Below are 12,066 nucleotides of genomic sequence, written 5' to 3'. Positions count from 1 at the left end.
AAAAAAAATCAAAACAAAGAATGAACTAGAGAAAGACAGAATATTAAAAGCAATAAGGGAAAAAGGTCAAGTAACATATAAAGACAGACCTATTAGAATTACACCAGACTTCTCACCAGAGACTATGAAAGCCAGAAGATCCTGGACAGATGTCATACAGACACTAAGAGAACACAGATGCCAGCCCAGGCTACTATACACAGCAAAACTCTCAATCACCATAAATGGAGAAACCAAAGTATTCCAAGACAAAACCAAATTTACACAATATTTTTCCATGAGTCCAGCCCTTCAAAGGATAATAAAGGGAACTCCAGGGAGGGCTCTGACCCCAGGACTCAGGTGAGATTGCCATCTTGTATCCCGGGACTCTCAGACACAAGACCATGCAGGAGAGCACACAGAGCTTCTTGGACAGGGTCCCTTATGGACTTCATACTCAGCCAGGAGCCAGAGCTGAGCTGCAGGTCTCTGTGCACCTTCCCTACCAGTGAAGAGTCGACCTCCAGGGAGGGCTCTGATCCCTGGACTCAGGCAAGATCATCATATTGTATACCAGGTCTCTCAAAAGAGAAGTCCTCACAGCATAGTGTGCAGGCTGCAGTAGCAAAAGAGCTTCTTGGACAGGTCCCTTCCAGCCTTCATCCACAGCCAAGAGGAGGAGCTGAGACAGAGACTTCTGTGCACATTGCCCACAAGAGGATAGTTGGCCTCCAGGAAGGGCTCTGGCCCTGAAAAACAGGCGAGATCTCCATCTTCTATCCCTGGTCTCTCGGAGACCAGTAAGCTCAGGAGAGCACGCAGGCTGTAGAACCATCAGAGCTTCTTGGACAGGGTCCCTTCGGCCTTTATCCTCAGCCAGGAGGTGGGGCTGAGTCTCAGACCTTTGTGTACCTTCCAGGCCAGAGGAGAGCTTGCCTGCAGAGAGTGCTCTGACCCCTGGAACTCATGAAAGAGTTGGACTCCCAGGAGTGCTGACAGAGGCTAACAGAATCACAGGAAGAACAAGCTCCAGCCAGAGACAGCTAGAACATCTAACACCAGAGATTACCAGATGGCAAAAGGCAAACATAAGAATCTTACTAACAGAAACACAAGCCATGTGGCATCATTAGAACCCAGTACATCCAACAACAGCGAGTCTTGGATACCCCACACACCCGAAAAAAAAAAAGATTCAGACTTAAAAATCCTATCTCATGATGCTGGTAGATTTTTTTTTGGTAGAGGATTTTAAGAAGGGCATTAATAACTCACATAAAGAAATACAGGAGAACCATGATAAACAGGGAGAAGTCCTTAAAGAGGAAACACAAAAATCCCTCAAAGAATTACAGAAAAACACTGCTTTCCCCCCCCCCAAACCCCCCCTGTATACCCCTGGCCCTTACATAAACATAATAAAAGCAATATAAAGCAAACCAGTAGCCAACATCAAACTAAATGGAGAGAAACTTGAAGCAATCCCACTAAAATCGAGACTAGACAAGGCTGTCCACTTTCTTTCTACCTATTCAATATTGTACTTGAAGTCCTAGCCAGAGCAATTAGACAACAAAAGGAGATCAAGGGGATACAAATTGGAAAGGAAGAAGTCAAAATATCACTATTTGCAGATGATATGATAGTATATATAAGTGACCCTAAAAATTCCACCAGAGAACTCCTAAACCTGATAAACAGTTTCAGTGCAGTAGCTGGATATAAAATTAACTCAAACAAGTCAATGGCATTTCTCTACACAAAGGATAAACAGGCTGAGAAAGAAATTAGGGAAACAGCACCCTACACAATAGTCACAAATAATTAAAATACCTTGGTGTGACTCTAACTAAGGAAGTGAAAGATCTGTATGATAAGAACTTCAAGCCTCTAAAGAAAGAAATTGAAGAAGATCTCAGAAGATGGAAAGATCTCCCATGTTTATGGATTGGCAGGATCAATATAGTAAAAATGGCTATCTTGATGAAAGCAATCTACAGATTCAAATCAATCCCCATCAAAATTCCAACTCAAATCTTCATAGAGTTAGAAAAGGCAATTTTCAAATTCATCTTGAATAACAAAAAATCCCAGTATTGCCGGGTGGGGGGACGACACACACCCGGGGGCAGCACAGGGTCCTCAGTGACAGAGCTAGAGAAAGGACCCAAAGAGCGAAAGGGTCTTGCAACCCCATAGGAGGAACATCAATATGAACTCATTTGTAACCCCAGAGCTCCTTGGGACTAAACCACCAATCAAAGAAAACACATGGTGGGACTCCTGTCTCTAGCTGCATATGTGGCAGAGAATGGCCTAGTCGGTAATCATTGGGAGGAGAGGCCCTTGGTCCTATGACGGCTCTATGTCCCAGTATAGGGGAATACCAGGGCCAGTAAACGGGAGTGGGTGGGTTGGAGAGCAGTGCGAGGGTGGGATTGGACAGAGGATTTTCGGAAGGAAACAAGGAAAGGGAATAACATTTTAAATGTAAATAAAGAAAATATCTAAAGAAAAAAAGAATGTACTTTCATTATGTTAATTAAATTTAACAGACATTTAATACGTTAAATGCTTAGGCATAGAGGTACATGCCTGTAATTTCAGCACTAGGGACACTAAGGCAAGAGAATTGAATTCTAGGCCAGCTTTGTACCAAGAATCAGTAGTCTAATAAGTCCATCAATCTTGGCTCATCATTTATATACCTTAGAAAATATTTGGGCAGCCGGATAATTATAACCATAGTAAAGATTAAAATGAGTGTTTCTAAAAATAAGAAAGCAAAACTAAATTCCAGACAAAATGATCAAATGACATAAAACTTATAGAATCACAATAATAAGACCACCCAACATATAAATAAAATCACCCCTTTGCAGATTAAAGTTAAGAGTACTGGGATACAGGTAGAAGCACTTTAGACAGTCCAACTGATGCCCTTGCTAACACTCACTGCAGCAAGTGTTCTCAAGTCCAAATCTGTTCATAACAGTTTCTTATTATCCTTTAGGATGAAGTCTCAATTACCAAAGTACTGAGGATTCTAGACAAAATCTTTTTTAGGAACTGTGTTCTAACTATTGCTTGTATCTAGAACACAGTTTACTTCAGACCAGAATATTCTCTACCATGGTTCTTTCTTCTTTGTCTTTGACCAGATCCTCTTGAGGACACAAGATTCCCCAGTCTGCTTGGCTCCTGTGCTGCTTGCTTTAGCTCGCTCCTTCTTCACTCTCACCATCTGCTTAGGAGAAATACCCCTCTTGTTTTCACATCATATGGACAGACAGCCATGAGTGAAACTGGCCTAGAAATACTCTCTAATAGCATAAATATATAGAATATTCTAAGAGGGGAATGCTTATAGTAATAAGTTTTATAAGCTTGGTATCTAGCAGACAGTTCAATATTCTATGCTATGTGATAAAATGAAGAGTAAAACAGGAGCAAAGGGTATAGAAATTAAATTAAGATAAAGGAATTGAAAAACCTCTAAATGCAGCTGTGAATGTGCTAGAATTTGTACACAGCACGATGACGCCATGGGTTCAATCCCTAGCACCAAAACAAGAACAAAAAAGCTCCCTGGGTTACACAGATTAATATTTTAATCTTTCATAATTATAGGATTCATTTTTCTCCTACTAAGTAGCATTAGTTTATCATAGGATAATAAAAATATCTCAAATAGAATATTGCAAAATTATAATTTTAATGAATAAATACAATACAATATAGCATAAATATGACACCAAAAGGACTAAATCATGTTATTTACAAGCATTGTTACCAAAGGTAAAATCCTCAGAAACCTTCATTTAAAATGAGAACAATAACACAGTTTGCCATAATTACATTGAATATTTCATTTTATGATTCTAGAAACTACAATGACCTATTCTATTAATTTGTAATTTACATGTTTTAAATGAATACGTATCAGAAACTTTTTTGGATTACCTATCAAATTACCAGGGTTAAAGTTCAAAGCAGGTTTATTCAATAAATCCAAAGACGTGTAAGAATAAAACAAAAATAAATAGTGTTGCTAATCATGCACAAGGTTACTTCAACAGACAAACTGTGTTGAACTAAAGTTTCTTATACATAAAATTACAGATCTTGTTTGAAAGGCATAATGGGGACTAAAGAACTACTAACACATAAATAAAATAAGAGAAAATCAGTTAGGACAGTATCATCCAACCCCAGTCCATAAGAAGAGCATTATCTAACTTCACAGCAGAGTCAGTAATAATAGCATCTTCTTATGTGAGTCATTAATGACTGCAGCATGTAGTCCTAGCTTTACTACCAGCGGCAGCATGAAGATCTTCCCAGCTAAGGAAAGGCTGGATGTGTTAACATAACTGACAGACCACTCACCTGTTGTGCATGTCTACTTGTTCGTTTCTGTGGTTGGTAGATAACCCACGTATACAGTATTGGGTCAATGTTAACAGCGAGTCCTTGTACACTACAAAGAAATACAGCACCTAAAATAAAATATTTTGAAATTATTATACAATAATCATTGCACAAAAATAACAAGCTGTAAGAGAAGAGACAAGTAATAAATACTGTTAGGGTGCACAGAATTTCAAGCCTGCATGCACTGCTGTATGAAAGTAAAATGTTGCTGATGCAGGCACTTTAAGAAAAAGGGCAATATTCCTCTTTTTGGAAAGAATATAGTTATAAATGACTATTCCTATGCAATAACCAGATAAGACAAAAACACTAAAGTGACAGAAATAATTCATCTACTGAAGATTACCCTTGAGAGATTATGAGAGAAATGGTGTAGGCCAAAAATAAAATTGTATCAGATAAAAATCCAACTCTAAAGAAAAAAAGAACCCAGAAACAATCACTGCTCTTAAAATTAAATATACAATTATTTCTAAATATCATTCAAATCACCTTTTCTTTTTAAATCAAAAACAATAAAAATAGATAATGGACTTCATCTTGTGAAAGAGGTCAAGTATGAACTCATTAAACATGAGTGGGGTTAATGGGAGGAATGGTAATAAGGGGATTCTTCCACAAAGACTTTTTTTTACTATCTTCTGAATTTATCAATGCTGCTACCAAGTACTTAGATACATGCTTATTTAACACTAATTTATGTAGAAATGCATTTCCTGTTCTCTACGTCCCCAGTTCTGCATACTGCACTGGATCAGCCTAACATGGTTGAATTTGAATTCTCTTACTGACTAAAGTACCAAACATTCTACAGTTCATTTTAGTCACTGAGAACTCAGTTTTCTCAATGAAGATAATGTTGTCACTCAAAGGTATCAGAGGTGACAATAAGTGCTGTAGGAAACAAGCATGAGAGAAAGTAACATATCTATTACTTCACATTAATGAGAAGGGTAGGTATGAATGAATGTGGCTCACATAAAATCATAGGCAGGTTCAAACAATGAATCTTTCTTTGCAACTTTTGGAAACACACCACATTGTCAAAAGGTTGGAACACACACACACACAGTACAACATTAAGGAACAAAATATTTCCCTCAGCGTTGAATTCAAAGTCAGACAATGTGTCTTGAGTGCATCTTTCTCCTGATAGTTTATAGCATAGACAAGGAACTGGTTTTGTGTGTGTGTCTGTGTGTGTTAGTTCATATGTGTGCACACACATATGTGGGTCCGTATGCACAGGTCCACATGTGTGTAAAGATAGAAAGGTGCACTGCATGTCTTGCTCAATCATGTTCCACCTTACTTTTTGAGACAGCATTTCTCTGATCTTCAATTCCTTGATGTTCTCTGAACATCAAGTTCCAGGTCCTTTGTCTCTGCCAACTCAGTACTGAGTTTGCATGTCAGTGCCACAATGTGCAGGCTTGTGCCCAGATACTAAGGATGAAGACGCACCTGCCCATGCTAAAGTACCAATCTTTTTATTCCTTCCCAGCCACATGTAAACTCATAAATATTTTATTACAATAGTGTTCTCAATTAACTAGAATAAATGTGGACTATCATTACATCAGAAGACAAAGAGATGATACTATGTATTTTTATTTAATTAAAGAACTTTTTATATTAAAGATTTTATTAGTAGCAATCTTTACATTGAATATTTCCTGGAATTAAACATCACTGCCTGACACCTCTCCTAAGAACTAGAGGTAGACATCACAGAAGCCCCTCTAAGATGGCTACTAACAAGACACTACTCTCCATTCCAAATGTAAGTTTATTTTAATCTTTCAAATTCATGGCTCTTTTTATGTTCAAGAACTCTGAAACTGTTATCCTTGGATAAGCATGTTTTAATTATTTCATTCATTTTTATAAATCAAAAAAAATAAAATAAAAAAGAAATTCCCAGTTTCAGATTTGACATAAAAGTTACCTGAAACTACATAATTTCCTACCCTAAGTGGTTTACTTTTGAGGGTAATAGCAATCACTAAGATAAAAATCCCTTTGAATCATTAATGTGTGTTGTCTAATACTTTTGACATTATTGAAGCATTTGATGATAATCTAGACTGTTAGTATACTATATAGAACACCCTATGGAATATCACTGTTGTACAGTACAAAGGCTTTCTTTTGTTTTTTGTTCTTTTTTTTTCTTTTTCTTTTTCTTTTTCTTTTTCTTCTTCTTCGTTTTGTTTTAACCACACCTGACACAGGATTCGATTTTGTGGATTTTCTCTGTAACAGAGTTGTAACATAAGATACAGTTAAAATGGTAGAGCTGAGAACATTAAGTGATATAGATAATTTCCAGATTAAAAGCTTAAAGTAGATGTAAAGAATAGACGGGGAATTAGAGGGATAAAATTGTAGACTGTGAGTTTCTAACCTGCCAGATAGTCGATTTGCATATTAAATGGACTATCTGGCTACAGCAACTGATAATGCAAATGTACTACTTATTCAATACAGAGTGATTATTATCTACAATATGAATATTAGGACATGTTTCCAAACTATAGAATAAACAGAAATATATGTTCCTACAGTTAAACCAGGATTATAAAACACATTGATTTCTTACTACTCTATTGTTTTTTTTAAATGAGAAAGAGCTTTAGAATAACATATAATTAAAAACTATTTTAGTTGTGATTCATGCCTATTCCCATTATACTAGTCAAGTTGGGGCAAGAGTGCTGGAGGTCTATAACAACCTGTGGTCCACAGTGGACTTATGGCCAGTGTAGCCACCAGGATTCAAGGTCAAAGGACTTCATCTCTACCAGTGACAATAAAATAATGGCATTGAGGTTAGTCAATGCAGTATTTAATTCTAAAACTGGAGCACAAGTATAAAAGGTTAAATTTAAACACTGACAAGGGAAATAAAATTATTCGTGTTAACACATGCTTTAGCCCACAGCCTAGAAGCCAGTCTGATTTATATAAAGTAAGCTTATTGAAATACAGTCATACCTATTGTTTGTTGTCTAAGGCAACTTTTGAACACTAAGAGGAAAATGAGCAGCTGAAACAGTAATTATGTGGCACCTAAGCCATTAAATACTTACCAACTATGTTACCCTTTAAGAAAATGTTTGCTGAAGCCTGATAGCACATTGCTAATAAGAGTTTAAATGGATATACTAGCTTTAAAAAATGGATATACTGGCTTTAAATGTAAACTGGGGAAGTTGTTTTGTACATATATATGTGTACAATCTTTACTAACCCTTTACAAATAAATAGGAGAATTAATATATATTTGCTTCCAAATAGTAACTTTTATTAAAAATAAGGATATGCTTTTACACAAATGTTATCTTTCTGAACATTTTTTATTGCTAAGGTCCTTTTGAATAGTTTAAAAATAATTCCTAATATTATAAGCTCCTTATTTTTTTAAAATGTATATCCTAGGAAATGTTCTAGTACTGCTAGGAGGAAAATGATTTCAACTACAACAAAGGGGAAAGTGAAACACCCCAAAAGTTAAGTTAGGACAATGCAGTCTGTTTCTTTCAAAGCATATAGTTCTTATTATCTATAATCTCTCAATTCTTGCCTGGAGTCATAACGGAGATTGGAATTTCATTTAGAAAGTTCTCTATTCCAAGAAGAATAGTAAGCAATATCACAATTACTGACAAAATAAAGTGTTTCTTATTCTCTAGACCCACTTACAGCAGTCAACAAAGGGTCAGGAAAAGACAAAAGAAAGTTGAACAGGACAAATGGTACTATCTCAGGTGATTCTTCACAAAAATCTCAACAGTTTCCATCTGACATGAAACAGTCTCAACCTCAACTGCTCCTGTTTAAAGATATTCTATTTGGAACCAAGATGGAATGACTGGACCATGTTTTAACTTATGTGAAAAAAACCAAAACCTAAGAAAATCATACTTTTAAAATTGTACCATGTATACTATGCACGATTCTGGAAACTTGCTAACTGAGGACTTTGGACACTGAAATTTGAAAAGCAATTAATGTGACTCTCACAACTGTCACATGGGACTGCTACCTCCAGATCTGCCAGAATAATACACAGAAGGAACCTATGCAAAGATTGGCAGTATCTCTGGCAAAGTCTGCAAACCAAAAGGATAAACTGCAGACAGAGAGAATGGGTACTGAAATTTTCAGGAAAGAAGTCAATTGCAACAAAGCTGTCCACAGGACTTGGCAGGCCTTCACACGACAACTTCCCTGCAAACACCAACCGCGGAGGGAAGAGACTCAGTATACTAAAGGCCACAAATATACTGGAGGCAGGTGAACACCATAACATTCCAGAAATGAAACCAAAATTACTATGAAGTATAGCAATTCATGCCCATAAAATGTCAGAAAACCATACACACAGAGAATACCTAAAAGTGTTTATATCAGCAAACATTGCTGGTGGGACATAAAAAATGGTTCAGTACTATCAAAAGAAAATTAGTGGCTTCCTAAAACTTAAATATTTAGCACATGACACAGCAATCCCTCTCCTAGGTATATACAAAAAAGAAATGGAGAAAGGTGGCCAGGTATACATTTGTGAATATGTATATGTTAAGTCACATTGGTTCATAAAACCCAGGTGGGAACAATTTGAATATACACAATGAATGGAGAAATAAATCATGGGATATAATCTCAATGGAATGTTTAAACAAAAGAAACAATAAACACTGATATAAGGTACAACATGGATAAAGTTTGAAAATTTCATGTTAAATGACAGAAGACAGATCTAGACTATCTAGAACAGAAAAACAACAGGAATAGAAAGATTGGAGGCTGGCAGATACTGGGGAGATAGGAAACAACTACTTAAAATTCTAAATTCTGTTTACAAATTAAAATAACATTGACAATACTGTTTTGAAACTAAATAGAATGACAGAATATTTAACATTTAAATGCTACATTATTTAACTTTATATAAAAGCTAACTCTATATTATAGTCATGGACCCAAATAGAAATTTTAAAAGTACATACAATGGCAGCCCCATTAGATTATAAAGGAATGATAATTTATTTCCTAGGGACTGTAGCCTTCAAATTGTCCCAGAGCCTAAAACAGATCCAAGGCCAGACATTAAGCAGAGCTTGGGGAATAGAGAGGAAGGGTTGCAGGAGCCAGAAGGGTCAAGGACAACACACAGACACACACAGACACACAGACACAGAGAGAGAGAGAGAGAGAGAGAGAGAGAGAGAGAGAGAGAGAGAGAGAGAATGAACTAGCCTGAACCCACAAGGGCTCAGAGAAACCGAATTGCCAACCAGGGAGTCTACATGGGACATGCCTAGGCCCTCTGCACATATTTTATATTTGTGTAGTTGGATATTGTAGTGACCCCAAGACTCCTAACACTGGGAGTGAGAGCTGTCTCTAACTCTGGCCTGCTTTTGGGACCCTTTCCTAGGACTGGGTTACCTGTCTAGCCTTAAGAGAAAAGAAGGTGCCTAGTCTTACTGAAACTTGATATTCCATGGCCAGTTGATATCCAGCCAGGATGGCCCTTTTCTAAGAGAAAAGAGGAGGAGTGGATACAGTTGGGGAGAAAGGACAAGAGGGGGAGGGACTGGGAGGAGAAGGGCGGGGGAGTACTGCATTGGAAGTATAAAATGAATGAAATAAAATAAAAATATGTCCCAGTGCAATGATTCTCGTGTATTTATGATGCTCCCCTACCCACCCACTCCCACTTCTTGGCCCTGGCATTCCCCTGTACTGGGGAATATAAATTTTGCAAGACCAAGGGGACTCTTTTCTCAATGATGGCCAACTATCATAGATGGAAAAATCAAAACAAATTCTAAAAGCCAGAAGTTCAATGTCTTCTAGAGTCTAATATGTAGTGAAAATTTTGCTTTCATTAAAATCTCAGAAATGTTATGTGAATTTTTTTTTTCCAATTCCAGTTGTCGGACATGGGGCTGCTTCAGATTGTGCACAGAAGCTGACTATGATTTGTTGGCTGCTCTAGCAGGGGCATGATTTTGCCAGCTGAAGATAGTTCACATTGGGAATTCTGAGGAATCTTCAGAAGGTTTATAAATAGTAGAGCCGCTACATAGGTGACTGCTGCTGGTTGAAGATAACATGAGGACAAGGATTGGTCTTTTCCCAGGGAACTCCAACCCCCTAACCAGCAGGAAGGAGTCTAACAATACTGATGCCCCGTTTCCCCTCTAACCTTCTTCAACGACCTAGTATTGTGGGATGGAACGGTAGAAAAGGGCATTAAGATAGAGAACCCAATAAAAACGACAAAAGTCAAGTGGCACACATAAACCACAGATTTCAACTCAGACTCTATTCCGAGTAAAACTTTCATCACTACAGATGGGGGGAAAAAAGATATTCCATGATAACACCAAACTTAAGCAATCACAAATCAAGACCTACAGAAGATACTTAGAAAAATAATCTCGAACCCAAGCAGATTAAGAACACCCAAGAAAACACAGGAAATAAATAATTTCACATCAGCAAATCCAAAAGCAGAGGAACTTCAGGAAGGCAGAAGCATGCACATGTGTACACGCACACGCACACACACTCTACAGCCAGCAATATCAAAATAACAGGAATTAACAATCATCACTAATACGTGCAAACATCAATGGACTCAATTCTCCAATAAAAACATACAAACTAACAGAATGGATGTGAAAATAGAATCCAACATTCTGCTGCATACAAGAAACACACCTGAGCATCAAAGATAGACATTACCACAGAGTAAAGGGCTAGCAAGCAAACATACACAAGAAGCAAGAAGGCATAGCGATTTTAATATCTAATAAAATAGACATTCAACCAAGATTAATAGAAAAGGATGGGAAAAGACACTTCATACTTATCAAAGGAAAAATCTACCAAGACATCTCAATTCTGAATATATATGCCCCAATTGAAATGACACAACATTTGCAAGAAAAACTTTATTAAAATTTAAGTCACATATTTAACCGCAAACATTAATAGTAAGAGACTTCTATACCTAACTCTCAAATGGACAGGTCATCCAGACAGAAACTAAACTAAGAAATAATGGAGATAATAGAGGTTACAACTCAAATGGACCTATCAGATATTACAGAGTATTTCACCTAAACACAAAAGAATATATAACTTCTTTTCAGCACCTCATGGAACTTTCTCCAACACTGACTATATACTCAATCACAAAGCAAGTCTCAACAGATATAAGAAAATTGGAATAACCACACGTATCTTATCAGACCATCATGGATTGAAGCAGGACTTCAACAACAACAACAGAAAGCCTACAAACTCACAGGAACTAAATAATTCTCTATGCAATAACCACTGGGCCAAGGAACAAATAAAGAAAGAAAGAAATGACTATCAGTGAAAATGAGTGCAAAACATACTCAAACCTATTTGACATAATGAAAGCAAAACTAAGAAAAACGTTCATAGCACTAAATGCTTTCAATAAAGAAACTAGTGTAGCCGGGCGTGGTGGCGCACGCCTTTAATCCCAGCACTCGGGAGGCAGAGGTAGGCGGATTTCTGAGTTCGAGGCCAGCCTGGTCTACAAAGTGAGTTCCAGGACAGCAGGGCTATACAGAGAAACCCTGTCTCGAAAAACCAAAA

The 12,066-nt window shown here is 37.1% G+C and overlaps 1 protein-coding gene across 4 annotated transcripts in view; it reads right to left on the bottom strand.

The window, feature by feature from the left end:
• Positions 1–12,066, bottom strand: part of Vps13b (vacuolar protein sorting 13 homolog B) — a 543,216-nt gene that overhangs the window by 355,151 nt on the left and 175,999 nt on the right. For all 4 annotated transcript variants that reach the window (XM_021183993.2, XM_029469591.1, XM_029469592.1 and 1 more), the window contains exon 20: positions 4,372–4,481. In XM_021183993.2, coding sequence (XP_021039652.1) covers positions 4,372–4,481 — 110 coding nt within the window. The remainder of the gene's footprint in view (positions 1–4,371; positions 4,482–12,066) is intronic.

The sequence above is a fragment of the Mus caroli genome, chromosome 15 (assembly GCF_900094665.2).
Source record: "Mus caroli chromosome 15, CAROLI_EIJ_v1.1, whole genome shotgun sequence".
In the NCBI taxonomy this organism is placed as follows: domain Eukaryota; kingdom Metazoa; phylum Chordata; class Mammalia; order Rodentia; family Muridae; genus Mus; species Mus caroli.
Note: the sequence above shows the minus strand (reverse complement) of the source record. Positions and strands in the feature narration are given on the sequence as shown.